General features: G+C 40.3%; 1 protein-coding gene across 1 annotated transcript in view; it reads right to left on the bottom strand.

Annotated features, from left to right (window-relative positions):
- Positions 1–1,261: 1,261 nt before the first annotated feature.
- The window catches only part of LOC119723026 (DNA-binding protein RFX7-like), a 30,765-nt gene continuing 17,124 nt past the window's right edge, over positions 1,262–14,902 (bottom strand). The window contains exons 3-7 of the mRNA XM_038193505.1: positions 13,131–13,225; positions 11,210–11,332; positions 9,452–9,568; positions 8,666–8,750; positions 1,262–7,756 (exon numbers count right to left, since the gene is read on the bottom strand). Coding sequence (XP_038049433.1) covers positions 3,995–7,756; positions 8,666–8,750; positions 9,452–9,568; positions 11,210–11,332; positions 13,131–13,225 — 4,182 coding nt within the window. The 3' untranslated portion in view covers positions 1,262–3,994. The remainder of the gene's footprint in view (positions 7,757–8,665; positions 8,751–9,451; positions 9,569–11,209; positions 11,333–13,130; positions 13,226–14,902) is intronic.

The raw sequence follows: 14,902 nt of genomic DNA, 5'->3' as shown, positions 1-14,902 counted from the left end.
CCGTTACTGTACTTAGTACCCGAAAGTGATACCATTGGAAAGCTCTTGTTTTTCAGATTCCAGAAATATAAATATTTTAAATTCTTCAAAAGTCTGACTTTAAGCTCATTTTTGTGTTGACAGATCACATATTTTCTGCTCAACAGCACCATAAATTCGAACCTAGGGTATAATTTTTTAACATTTTATGACCCTCCAACTCAGAGAAATGCCATACAATTTTTGCACAAGGCAAAACTGTGGCAACTTATATTTTCAAATGAAATTCAAAAATGGCTGCAAATTATTCTCTCCAACAAGAACAAAATAGGAAAGGTTCATTTTCGTTTGACAGCCACAACTATTTGTCACCTAAAAGATAGTGCTTGGGCACAGCAACAGTCCGACACTGACCAACATTTATGAGGTATTTAAACCTGGCTTTTGGGGGAATGTTCTTTGAAAACCGTCGCACCGGCAAACCAATACTATTTCTTTGCAGGAGACTTTCTCCCATACCACAGGGATGCATCTTCCATACAAGGGGGGGGGGGGGAATCTGACAATAACATCTGCATTCTCTTCCCATGGTGGCAAAGTTTTAGCAATTAATAAAACAGCCACGATGACCAACTGCAATGCAATAATGCCTTCCTAAAATGCTAATTACAATAAATGTCTTTGGAAAAAGAAAAAATAAGCACTCAAATTAACTCGCTCTTTAACTCCTGTTCCCAGTATCGAACATTTCAAGGTGTGAGTCTACACGCACTTTCTCACCCTCCTTCATTAATAAAAATGACAATGTTGGATTCAAGAAATGACTACAAATTGTCTTTTTTATACACGGCATAGAAAAAACATCTAGCAAAAGTGCTAGAAAATGTACAATTCCTTCTTTAACTTTTTTCTTCATTGAAAACCTGAGAATAACTAGGAAGCAGAATGTATTGATGCTCAGTAGAAAGCAGATGTCGCACCCATCTTGGAAAACATGCTCAACTTCGATTTATTTCTTCTATTTTTGTACTGCTTTTTTATTAATGCATTTCCGTTCTAGTGATTTGCTTTTTTTTAAGGTTTATAAGATCATGTGTATTTTATCCCAAAAGTAAACTACCAAATAATTATCAAAAAGCTTGCTTGGATTAAAGATCTGCTGATATTAAACACCCTGTGAAATTATTCCGTCTTGCTTGCTGTCATTTAGGAGAAATCAAGAAATGTACGTGATTTCCAATCATCAGTTAATTGACTTATTATTTAAAAATATAGTGCTATGGATGAAATCGTGTTTCGAGATCAAAAGGTTGTGCATGGTTTTTCACTGTTTTCTCCAAAAGTGTATCCACCGAGCTGAAATTTCTACAGGTTGGGTTATGACGATTCTTCTTTGGATTTTGAGTGGTGTAGGAGATCGTCATCTCATCATTTAGGTGCTCCATCAGATTGAGGCTGTAACATGGACAGAGAGCATGGCACATTCATGTACTTTCCACTGAGCATCAGGTATTCTGCACTGCTTGAATAAAAAGGCCACCACCCTAAAGACCGAATCCACAAGTAGAATGCACCATATCAAAAGACCATCGCAAGCACAGACGGCGCAACGTCAAAATAATCTTCAGCTTCTCAACGGGAACGAATGCTAAGTTAACAAATTTAAAAACAGCAGGTGTGCACAGGCAAAAGATTTGTAGGAATGGGTAATTTTGGTCGGGGGTCATTCAACATTGCAAGAAGTTGCCCCAAAAATTAAAAAAATTGTTGTTGTGCATACATGCTGTTTTTTTCTGCCTAGCTTGTTCCAAAACGATAAAGCCTCATCACCCAAAAACTTTAGCCACATATGACCTTTGACACTCAATACCCCTCCTGGTAAACCCAACATCTTTACAATCAAGGCATTTCCACATTCTATGATGCATGCAAGTGTGACACCGCAAGAGGGCCGACCATCTGCAAAACATGAAAGCTGAACAACTAGGCACAGTTCTACATAGGGGCAGTTGCTGGAGTTTTGTGAAGGGATTTTTGTTCACATTGTACAGCATTCCTGTAGTGTTACCCAACGGAATGCAGTCCTAAAGCGCTTGTTTTGTTGAGAATTATTTTCTGAAAAATCTGGATAAATGATTGAAGGATTTGTAGTGGCATCATGTAAATCTTGTTTGTGAGTTGTGTGTGATTATGAGAAGAATTGGTTTAACTGGATATTTCGAACACTGCTCTTCAGGAGAACACTGTGAAACAACCAGAGCAGGTACTGGGGGTACACCGTTGGAATGTCCAAGTTGACATTTGCATTCCCTGTGCTAATTTGGAGTTTCATCCCGAAAAATAGAATTTGTTTTCGAAATTGCTATATTTCTAGTAATGCAAAAGTTCTTTACTTTTGAACGAAAAAAATCAACCGAAAAATAATCGGCCAGTGTTTAGTTATTAAATTGTTACTCTACAAATTTCCAATTACTGGCTGTCAGATAATAATTCCACACAACTCACAAAAGAGATACATACATGTAAGTTGTGCTACCACAGAATTCTTCACCGATGGATTATCCACACATCTCTAGTCTGATTGAAATATTTTGCTCATTTCTGAAAATGCTTCGAATATATTAGCCTCGCAACTTCTCTCTCCCCCTCCAAAAAAGCTCCAAAACATTTCATGTAAAACTGTGCCTGCACCCAATTAAATTCAACTGTACAAGCAAATGAAGAAAATGGTATAAAAATGACATAACTGTGCAATTTTGTACATGTATCTAAACGAGTTTCCTAAAAAGTCAAAGGCATTTTCTACCTGTACATGTTGTTGATGTACACGTACACATTACAACACCTCCCAATCTAATGAACAATCAATCCCATATTTATGAAAATATATAATTATAATTTGTTTTTATTTTAAATATTCATGTACATAATGATTGTTCAAACGTTTATTTCATTTGTCACATTTCATTGTCAGTTTTGACATTTGTTTTTTTCATTAACACGTAACTAAGACAACATCATACCAATATGGAAAACCTATTAAACCAGGGATCAATTCATTTAATTTGTTTGAACAAACACGAATGCACTATCTGTAAATTTCAAGACACGCAAAGTTACCGGAAAGTTCTTACACTTTCAGAAGATTAAAAACAAAACAAAACCATTTTTCCAAGTATCACAAAACACACATGAAACTGGCATCCAATTCCACTTCATATCTAAAATACAGAGAATTCTAAAAAATCTGTAACAAACTGTGCCAGAAAAAACATTTCAAAAATGCATTTAATTTATTCACACAACGGTAAAAGCTACATGAAACTACACTTTTTAAAATGCCAAAAAGTAGCTTGTTTTTCTAGTATTTACATTTTTAGTATTTACTCAAAAATCTTCACAAAATATGTTCAAATCTATTCACATTGACTCAATACAAATTGAACAAAGTCAGTTCTACAACTGACAAATAACGGCATAGAAAGGTTGCACATACACTACACTCTGTGCGTAGGTTAACAAAAAACGGAAAAACGTTATCTACACAAAATGTACGTCAAAAATCTGAATACTCAATGTACACATTCTTAAAACTCATTTTGTGACCAATGCTTATCTCTGAATTATGGTCACGTCTTGCCAAAACAAAGCTGGCCAAAGTAAACCCCAAAACAAACTCCACACAAGCTCACAGTGTTCACCAACTCACCACTGAAAGCAATGTTCCTGTGATGATTTATGTGTAGATGAACAGATGAGTTGGAAATCAGTTGGCCGGCTCCATTATGCACGAACAAAAAATAACGAAAAGATTTTACATCCGACTGCAGACAGGAGGCTAAACACACTCCCTTTCCAGTAACAGTTGATTTTCAAATCTTCAAAAGTTTATGAAACTATTCCTCTGGTATGAAGCAAGCTGAAGAAACTGAACTGCTTCATAAAGGCAACAATATTTTGAGCTTGGGAACTGGTAAATCTCTCTCTTGGTCTAGTCCCCTGACTGGGTTCTGGATTACATACTGCATTCCAGTGAGGCTAGATTGCCACTACTACCCATCTGGGGCCAGCTTGGAAGGGTGAAATCATGAAAGACTGGATTGGAGCCCATGTCATCCATGGCAGCTATCTCTTCATTCAAAGTCGACGTGGTGCTATTGGAATTATCCCCTAATCCCTGGGCAAGATCTAGCTCATTCTCAGTGTCTCTTTCCGAGCTGCAAGACGTCATTGGGAAATCCACAGCCAATTCGGTGGAGCACTCTGGCTGCATGTTGCTGACCCATGACCCTTGACCCTGGGTGGGTTGCTGCAAGTCAGCATTCAGGAGATCATTAAAAGCTGTGTCACTCCCTTCAAGGAAATGCTCTTCGGGATTGAAGTCTTCGTCTGTGACTTGGATCTCCTGCAACTCCTGGGTAAGGTTGCGCTTAGCTCCAAAACTCCGGTTATTGACGGTTACCCCTCGCTGCTCAACAGATGCGGGGAAGTTGGATATGAACCTGTCCTGACTGAGTACGACTGGCTGGTAGGCTGGCAGAGGAACACTATGACTTCGCTGATAATGCTGTGAGGTGTTCAACTCCAAATTGGGATTGTAGCTACGGATGTTAAGATCTGTTATCTCTTCGGGTAAAAAGGTAGCTGCATCTAACGAAAGCTGTTTGGTCGGCTGCATCAAGGTTGCAGGCCCGGATGGATTCCTCTTCCTGTTACTGATGACCTGTGTCCCCCATGGTGTTTGACTTTGGCTAGACAGGTCACGCTTTGTAGATCCCCTGTTGCTCATAGCCTGACTAGGGTCAGATAGGACTGTCACAGGTGATGGGGGTGGCATACTTGCAGCATCTGCTTGGCTGATTGCTGAAACCAAGGATGGTGATAGTGGCGTCGAGCAACGACTCCCGCTGGGAGAGGGGGTGGGTGTGATCTGACGGCTGACAGCAGGAGGAAGACAATTTATTGTGCCGTTGGTGTTTGGTCGCCTTGTTGTACCCGAACTTCGTCGTTTGCGATTGGGGGCAACAAAGCTTACCTGTGAAGTGCCAAACTTTGGCTTGGGCTTCTGCATTGGCTTCACCGGGCTGGGGCTGGTTACACTTACACCAACTTGCTCTGTGCTCTGCTGGATCGGTGTGAACGTGAAATACACCTGGTTGGGGTCGTTGGGGCTTTGGGGAACACTCTCTATCCCAAGCGGTATAGGTGTTGCTGTGTTAGAATGTGGGTTTAAACTAGATGTAGTACTCTGCCTTCCTTGGCATTCTATGCCTGCTGGCTGTTGGATGCCAATCACTGCTGTACCCTGGGCAATACCATTCACAAAGCTGATAGGCTGCGTGACTGGTATTCCTTGCTGCACCAGCTGACTTCCAAGGTTTTCCATTTCCTGCTTGATCAGGATACTGGTGTTGACATCTTCCATGGCATTACAGCCTACCTCATTGATCTGTGGGAGTAATGTTCGATGTTGGAGGGAGACTGCAGATGAAGACTGGTCGACGTGGACAGGTGATAAAGCCAGCCTCTTGTTACCTAACTCCATAGCAATGGGCAGCTGAATCCGATGTGCCGCTAGATCAAGAGGTTGATTAGCAGTGTTTATTGGGAGGCTGTACACAGGAATGCTCTGATACGAGGATGAAATCTGTTGATGGCCTTCCTTGACCTGTTGGTTTGCCTGGTGCAGGTTACTCACATGACTTGTTTCAAGACTTGGTGCTGTTAATATTGATATCAGACCGCTGTTAGAAGCTGGTGGTAGGTCTTTTTGAGCCCTGGTCAACTGAACTGGCACAGCTGGCACGTTTTTCAGGCTTGCAGAGGACATCATGTTGGACTTCAAATGTGCATCTTGTGAAGCTTTGTATGCTGTAGAAACTAAACCACCCATATTTTGTTGAGCCAATTGTGATATTGATGAAGCTCCTGTCATAGAAATGATTGCAGGCTGGAGGTTATGATTACTTCCTCCAATCTGGGGGTTGGCTCTGGCTACCTTGCTAGCTCCTCTGCTTTCCTCAAGACCTTGCTCCTTATTGGCAGTGTTGGACAAGATCGCCAGAAGTGCAGATGCTGAATTGGCAGGTATCTGCTTGTGGTCACTTGCAGCAAGACCACACGTTAGCCCACCCTGTGAGGATAACACATTCAAATCATGATTCCCTGCCATGGACATACCATCCCGAGCTGTCATTGTCTGCTTCTGAAATGGAAAGGTCGAAAAGGTGACTGCTGTTGATGGGTGATGAGAAACAGAAGCTGTTGGAATGCCTACGGCAACTGGATTCACCTCATTTAATTTATTAACTGCAACTTGATTCACAGCAGATGATGGGTGATTATCTGCTTGTGGTGAAGTCTTCTGAGGCTCCACATGTGCAGACCGAAGGAGTACTGTTGAGGTGTTTGCAGTGTATGGGCAAGCTGGGGTCGAATTTGGCTGGACAGGGGGCGAGGTGAGGACATCCTGTTTGCTTGAAAGAAGTGATGTAGAAGTCAAAGAGGGGATAATACCTGAATGAGTGGCACTACAGCCTCCCTGAGGTGACGCGCCTCCTGCGTCTGACTGTAACTGCAGCATGTGAGTGTTGCTATGGGATGGCAATGTCGTCGTAGGGTCTTTCTGTCCGACTGACACCTTGTTACCTTGTAGAGAGCCATTCACAAAGTTAGCGGCAAGGCCTGCTTGAGGAGACTGTTTGACAACAAGTACACCCCCTGCAACAGGAGAACCTTTCAAGACCTGTCCAGGAGATACTGGCACAGCAATGACATTCTGAGCTCTAGACGTTCCTGGTGATGAAACGGTTGACTTGGATGTCCCAGAGGCAACCAGCTTGGGGTTAGGAATGTTCTGTATGGGAATGGTAGCCATCTGAGGCATGGAGCCATTAGAGAGACCCGATATTTGAATGAACTGGACTCCAGGGGGAAGCTTTTGCCCTTTTGAATTCAGAATTGTTCCGTTCGGCTGAAAAAACACCATCGGCCCATTGGGTAAGTTGTTGACATTCAGGGGCATTTTTACCGCACCATCCCTCACGGGAGTCTTGGGTTGTATGGGTGTGAACCGACGTTTGTTGTTTGGACTTTCCTTGACTGTTGTAACGGTGGTGGTTACCGAGCTTGAAACAGGTAGCTGGTTACTGTTGTTATTGCTGTTGTTGTTTGTCTGTAACCCTGATTGGTGAGCTAGGCTAGCATTATGATCAACCTGCTGGTTACCAAACTGGCTACCATTGGGGGCCTTGTCCAGTTCTTTATTCTCTCCCCTGTGTGAATCAGTTCTTGCATTCATTTGCATCTCATCAGGCATACTGTGGCTCCTGTTCAGTACTTTTCGGTCGTCTCGCTGTTTGGCACCCTTGATGGGGTCTCCAGGCTTCAGTGCCGGAAGTCGCTCGTTGGCCTGTCGCAACTGTTCTTCCTTCATCTTGTGAAGCTGCCGCTGCTGTATCTTCTTCTGCAGTTGATGCTGTGTCTCCTTCCGCCGCTCTTCCGGTGTAATAGGCAGTTTCGCCACTGCAAAATCCGGCCGCAGCGACCTCGACGATGACGACAAGGAATCCTTGCCACTGGAGAGTACTGTGAAGGAAGCCATGGAACTAGAGACTAACTTATTGCTGGCAAGGTGGTGGGCAATCTCATCTGTGGTTTGGAAGTGGGTGGCAAAGATCTTCTCGGCCCATTCACAGATGACAATGGTGTTGGCCAGGTCGGCCTGCTGTTGTTCTTGGCTGCACTTGCAAGAGGAAGAGCTGTGAGGTATGTCATTCTGCAAGGAAAATGAAACGCATTTGGAATTTAAACCATCAACCAGAAAAATATGTTCAGCATTTGTTGCAGATAAGACAAACTGTTTTGCGGCAATACAGCAGTAAACTTGCAAGTCTCCTTTACACTAAAACTGGACAACCTCAGTCCTCCCATTTACCAATGTTGTGCACAGTTCAAACTTTGTTTAAAAAACTACAACTATATTTTCAGTAAGGATGGATAAAGGAATGACATTAAAATTCAGTCAAATTTGTTGTAAACCCAGGAAGAACTATGAAATTAATGCATGTTTTTTTTTTTTTCAATTGTCTGTTTTCAAATGCTATAAATGAATGTATGTCTTTCCAGCATGAACCCATACATGTGTTTTGTTAGCTTAAAGGGAATGTACAACATTTGCTTTTGCTGTAATTTTCAGAAATATATGGATTTGGAGGATTAGTATGTTATAGAAAATATTGTTAAACTGATTTGTTTCACGTTTTGGGCTTGTAGACGCTGGAAAAACCAAGAAAACCTATCATGTTCTTGTAGTCTGGTTCCCTGACCCCACTTAAAATGAAACAGAGCAATTAATACACTTGGGGAATTGTAGGCTCAGAGAATCAGTCTAGCAGGCTTGTACCCCTTCACAGGTGTGTAATCAATTGCAAAGAAAAGTCAGAATAACTAAATATGAAAACTTAGGGACAGTTTTTGAAAAAAAGCCAGTTTTCTCCAACGCTGGTCGGCCGACCAGCGTTGGAAAAATACAGTTTTTCTTGAAAATGTCAGCACACCAGGAGCCATGATTTTAAAGGATGATTCGGACTGTCAGTCCCTAACAATTCAGTAAGGTATTTCGTGATAATTTGATCATTTCGTTTTTTGATGTTTGCAAATGTTGTATCTTCCCTTTATTACTTACTGGTCCAATTTTGCGTGGGGATTCCATACTTGGCAGTAATGGTGGCTGGATCTCACTTTTTTTGCGTAGGCCGCTGTAGCAATACGTGTGAAAAGTCAAGGGTAATTAATGACTTGTTTGGCTTGTATAAAGTTCACAGACAAAATAATGTAAACAAGGAACTCTATTCACATGAGTTGGGGAGGGGGAAATGTTTTTAGGAGGGAAAAGTCATTGAGGAAAAAGAAGGGAAAATAGATGTCTACAGAGCCCTTCATCAGTTTCTCTGAAATTTCCTTTAGGAAAAAGTCCAGGACTTAGCAAATTGTGATTTAAAAATGCTGAAGTCAAGTGATCAAAAGTTCTCCAAAGTCAATTATTAAGGGTAAGATTGAGGGAAAATGAAAAATCCACGAAAGAATTGGTGGAGGATTTGAGGGTTGCTGGGCGTATATGTTAGTATTTGCCTGAAGGCAACCCTTAAATTAGCCATTCATTTTGTTCAGCATAAACACAGTGAAAAAAAATGCTGATATATCTCGCCCTTCATGATTATAAATCATTCAGTTTCAAGTCAAGTCTCGTCTAAAACCACACTCCTTAGTCATAGTTTATCCCGTTACTTGTGGTTGATTAGTGATTCGACTTCTGAATTATCCTGTGATAAACTAGTGATGATGGATTTGACTATAACACTGCAGAAACCTTTAACTAATGTAGATGTACCATCAATGCTGTTGAAAAGTGGATTATCGACAATGGATTAAATAGGACAGAGCACAGCTGTGTAAGCAATATAAAGGATATTTGGCATTTCCGCGTGTGCCAAGACGTCGCTGTTTGACCTGGGGAAAGACACTCTTCATGATCTTGCCAAAGTCTGCGGGGCTCAAGACCCGACGAGTGGCCGAATCACAGTGCAAGCTGCAACAAGAATAAAAACCACAAAAACAAGGAAGTATTAAACTGTGAGTAGGTTGGGAGTAGGACAATGCCAGTGCTATAATAATAATAATAATAAAAAACATTCTTATATAGCGCATATCACCGCTATGAAAGGAATGGCAATGTCCACGACAAAGCCAATTTAACCATGATTTCTAATTACTGATTCAGAGAAATGACCCAAAACTTCTAGTCTGTAACCACCTTGACCATTACTAGATGATGGATGTACCATGTACATGTATGAGATTCCAAAATATATATATATTTTCAGGTTTACTCACTAAGCTTTTAATTTATGGGCATGACATGACACTAGAGTTGCCCATCCAGTCACGTCAAAACACGTGACAAGAAGTGGATAGTATCCAACCAATGATTCTCTACCTCGTGGTTTTTGTATGCTGTTATGTCTTGTCACAAAGTGTTTTACCAAATCAAAACTGTAAAAGAAAACTGCACGACAGCCATGCTGTCAGTGTCAGTGTCTGTTCATTTTGCACATATCCCAAAAATAATCTACCGAATTATTATCAAAACTTTACTTGGATTAAAGATCGTACTTGGTACTTAACACCCTGTGAAATTATTCCGTCTGGCTTGCTGTCATTTGGAAGAAATCAAGAAATCTAGGTGATTTCCAAAGATCAGTCAACGGACTAATTTTGGAATAAAGATTGCTACGGACGAAATCATGTTTCGGGATCAAAAAGTTAAGTATGGTTCGTCCCAGTTTTCTTGAAAAGTGTAATATCCACTGAGCTTAAAGTTCAACAGGTTAGGTTTTGAACATTTTTCTTTGGATTTGGAGTAGTTTTAGTATTGGAAATGAACAAAATACATGAAAAGCACATGATCCTATATGCATTTAACTCTTTGGGTTCAGAACCTGCTGTATATTAGCTTAAGGAGATAATCTGATATACATGTATCAGCTCAAGACTAATGGCACTTTGGTGTAATTACATCTAATTATTAAAGGCAACTAGGTCTACAGTGAGCAACTATTATTGGCTCAAACAGGTGCCTGCTGAAGATGAGCCATCATAACATATTGTTTTGATTCCATCTAATTAACCCTCCTAGTGGGAAGTCAACATTCAGAGCAATATGTCAAACACTTTAAAAACCCTGCAGGTCAAGTTCAGGTGAAGGGATATGAAGTGTTAAAGTAACTGTGTCACACAGAGAGTCACTGCACACACGAAAAAAAAGCCTGTGGACAGCAGTGAAGTGTGACCGAATCTGCCTACTTGCCCTGAGTTTAACCACACAAAAGAATTGTGCAGGGACTTGAAAGTATTGTCCGTTCTCCACAAAAGGAATTTCAAGTGTGGTCGCTAACTCTATGAGCAAAATTGAAATTACAAACTTGAGGGTTGTGAATCGCCGAAAACAAAGAGGGTTAAGGCAATTAATTTTGAATACAAAGAGTCGAGAAAGAGGTTACAGTCATCTAGGTGAAGAGACCCTATTTTATTCAAAAACGTTGGATGCCCACAAGTACAGAAAATGTGTACTAAAGAAACTGATGTGTTGCATCAGTTATAACATTTGGATTGCACTTCAATACATTTTGATCAATCACATCATAAACTAATTGAGTCTGACAAGACATACCGATAGTCCTCATATACTTCATGTTTAGGAAGCGACGTATCGCTGCACTCCTCCAGATGACTCCGGATCCAGTTGAAAGCCTGCGTCTGCTCGATGCGGGTGACCGCTAGCGAGGGGGATGAGCTGTGGGAGAGTAGAGGACAGCATTTTGTATGACACTGAGTTCCAAATCCGGTTTTACCCTTCACCGTTTTCAATTTGTATAGTGTGTACTTGGTGCTTTCTGAGAGCTTGCCAGAACAAAATTCAAAACTTGCGTGTGTAGGGCTCGAAACCCCCCCCCCCCCCCCCCTTCCCCATCACCTGCTTACTAGTGTATTCATCATGTCACTTCACCACTGAGCTTGTTGCAGGTTAGCTTGGCAATGGACCAATCCATTAACCCTAACCTTCCTCAATCCTCCAAAGTCCTCCTGGCGGTTTGGAGGATTTTGGAGGATTGAGGCTGAACAGTGTTTAAAGGAGAGGATGATTTTGGAGGATTGAGGCTGAATGCACTTCAAGAGGCAGGGCTGTTGGAGGATTTTGAAGGATTGAGGCAGTGGATATCCTTCATTTGGACATAAGTGCACAATTTTTGGAGGATTTTGGAGGGTTGAGGATGGTTCCTAGCATGCATTTGTGCACGCTTGTCGGACATTAATCAAGGCTGTGATTGGTCAAATCTTCATGGGGTGGGGCTTCATGGGGCGGGGCTTCATGGATCGGTTTAGTCCAATCCAATATAGCATTGCGTATAGTGAAATCAATGACTATGCACTAGTAGTAAGCAATCTTGAGGTTGTGGGTTGGTAAATTTACTCTCATAAAATCAGTTACATGTACAGTGTAAACAAACACTTGTTTACAAAACATGTTTACAATAATTTGCTTAAAGTAAACCCACGGTTCCTACACCTTTCAGGATTTTTCCACGACCAAATTATGAAAATCTATGACATGCAGTTCCATCAAAATGGAGATCAAAACTGTGAAACTTGTTCCATGAAAAGTGCTCAACAGAAACAAAATTGCCCAATTATGCCAACATGCCAAATTTGTCGCATTTTATCGGATAAAGAATTCAATTTCCAATGCTAAATTACATGTACCAGTATACAAATGTTACAATTTAAAATAAATTTGTCCTCGCAATATTCCACGACTTTTCCACGACTTAATTGTCATTTTCACAAATTTCCATGACTTTTTCAGGTTTTTCCAAGGCTGTTGGAACCCTGCAAACCTGGGTAAAAACTCATTCAAATCACCTCTATGTAAATTCCTGCCCCTGTCAAGATTTGTATATATGTAAATGTATGTAGATACACAAGGAGGGGAAATAAATGAAAGCTCCCAACAGATCTAGCTTCAATATCTACATGTAAAACAATTCAACTGTATCATATACAGATAGAAACAAAATATGCCTGTTACGGAAATCGACATATCGCCCTATGTTAATGGCATGAAGGATCATTTGCTTTTCATGCATCTTGTTTGTTTCCAATAATAACACCACTCAAAATCCAAAGAAGAAAGTTTAAAACTTAAAGCTGTTGAAGTTTCAGCTCAGTGGATAGTACACTTTTCGAGAAAACAGTGACAAACCAGGCACAACCTTTTGATCGTAAACACGATTTCGTCTGCATGTATTGCACTCTTTTTTTTTTCCTCCAAAAATCAGTCAATTGACTCATCCTTGGAAATCACCTACCAGTACACTTCTTGATTTCTTCCAAATGACAGCAAGCCAAACAGAATAATTTCATGGGGTATTTTAGCACCAGTACGATCTTTAATCCAAGTAAGCAAAGTAAGAATTTGGTAGGTTACTTTTGGGATATGCAAATGATCCTTCATGTGCCTTTAACGCATACATGTGCGAAATATTGAGACTCTTGCGAGCAGAAGTCCGACAGTGACCGGTCAACGACCTCACCTTTTCAGCCGGTTGGAATCGAACCCGCTGACGCCCGTCGGCAGCTTCAGGTACAACAGCAGCTTCTCAAGGTCATTGAACTTATTGACTTCGGCCTGGAGGAAAGGATGATCATATTGATGTACATTATACCTCATTAAATGCACACTATAAGTGCAGTTGAGCGGAAAATGGACTCGATTAGTGTAATGGCTCTTTTGAAATGCACCGTAAGGAAACTGCATAATTAACATTCTGCACTGTCAGAAACAAAATGAATTCTTCACAAAATTATATCCACCAATGAAAAGTTTTCACAAATGCACAAATCCTGGTGTTGTTTTACATGTAATTTTTCAGCTGAAATCAATGCGCAAACTGTAGCTCAAATATATGGATTTGTTTACACTTATTTCATGATTAAAATGGCACAGGATTTGGATCGTAACAAGTCATGAACCTAGCATTTATGTTGATGTTGCTGTTGTAAATTCTACCATGCCTTTGGCTAAACAAGATATTTACGTGCGGTTTAGTTAAGTCATTTGCACTCAACAACACACAAGGAAATATCAGGGCTAACCACTATCTGAAAATCAATTGTAGGCCTAATGGGTTGAACCTGAACTTCCTACAAGGAAGAATGCTACAAAAATTTTGCAAGAAAACATTTCAAACAAGTTTAACAAATTTTGTGATCCTACCATACATGAATGGAGTTACGAAGTCTTTAGTTTAGCACGTTTAAAAAAAAATAAAAACACAACTTTGGGGAGCTGGCTTTTTTTCTATTAATAAATGTTCAACTTGTACATTTTATAGCCAAAAAACTCAATTGTTGGATGGGAACCAGCCTACCCCGTGAGAACGGAATCATTGTCTGGCAGCCAATAATTCAAAATTGTAAAGTAATAATTCAATAACTAAATGTGGGCCGATTACCTCGGTCGATGTCTCATTCGACAGTGAATAACTTTTGTATCAATTGCTAGAAAAATAGCAATTTAGAAACAAAATCTATGTTTTCAGGATCAAACTTGAAAATAGCATGGGGAACGTTACTGTGATATGCTTAGCCTTATTTTCTGCATACATGTAGCAACTACACGACATTGGCCAACCAAAACACCTGAACACCTTGATAAGTCTGGTTCCCAGACCAAATGATTGTGACGGTTGATAAGATCAGGCTGCCGACATTACCAACTGACACGACTGATTAATTAATGGGGAATAATTTCTTACGATTAAAAACATTTCCAATATTTCAAAATTTTCCAAAATCTTGAAGTTATTATATGATGTTTTCTACTGTTTTTTTAGTGTAATTGAGCTGTACCGGTATCTTTAGAAGAGAAAAAAGAATTTTGGCATTCCTTGAATTTTTCAATTTTCCATCAATTGAAGCTCGAATCGAGAAAAACATTTATGTTTACTGGATGTGCATGTACATGCACATGTGCAACCAAATGAAGAAAAAAAAATCACCATGTGCATCTAAATTTATGTGTAGCTTTCCTTGACACTGTGTGTCATGTTCTATTTTTAACCATGGCAAGCTACCTGACCTACCATTTATAATGAGTCGTCAGGGCAGTGGCAGGTCAGGGAATCAGACAGAGACTAAGGCAGTTATATGGCCACAGGACAATGCTGACTATTTTCTGATTATAACCTTTTCCAATTAAGTAAACAAAGTACATGTACATGTACACTATGGGGGAAAACACCGACAAGTGAAATCAAGCATGTACTTGGATTCATTATACTTCTTCACCCAAAACAGGAAATTA

Source organism: Patiria miniata, unplaced genomic scaffold, assembly GCF_015706575.1.
Source record: "Patiria miniata isolate m_02_andy unplaced genomic scaffold, ASM1570657v1 HiC_scaffold_16, whole genome shotgun sequence".
Lineage (NCBI taxonomy): Eukaryota > Metazoa > Echinodermata > Asteroidea > Valvatida > Asterinidae > Patiria > Patiria miniata.
The sequence above is the reverse complement of the archived record's forward strand: the minus strand, read 5'-3'. Positions and strand labels throughout refer to the sequence as shown.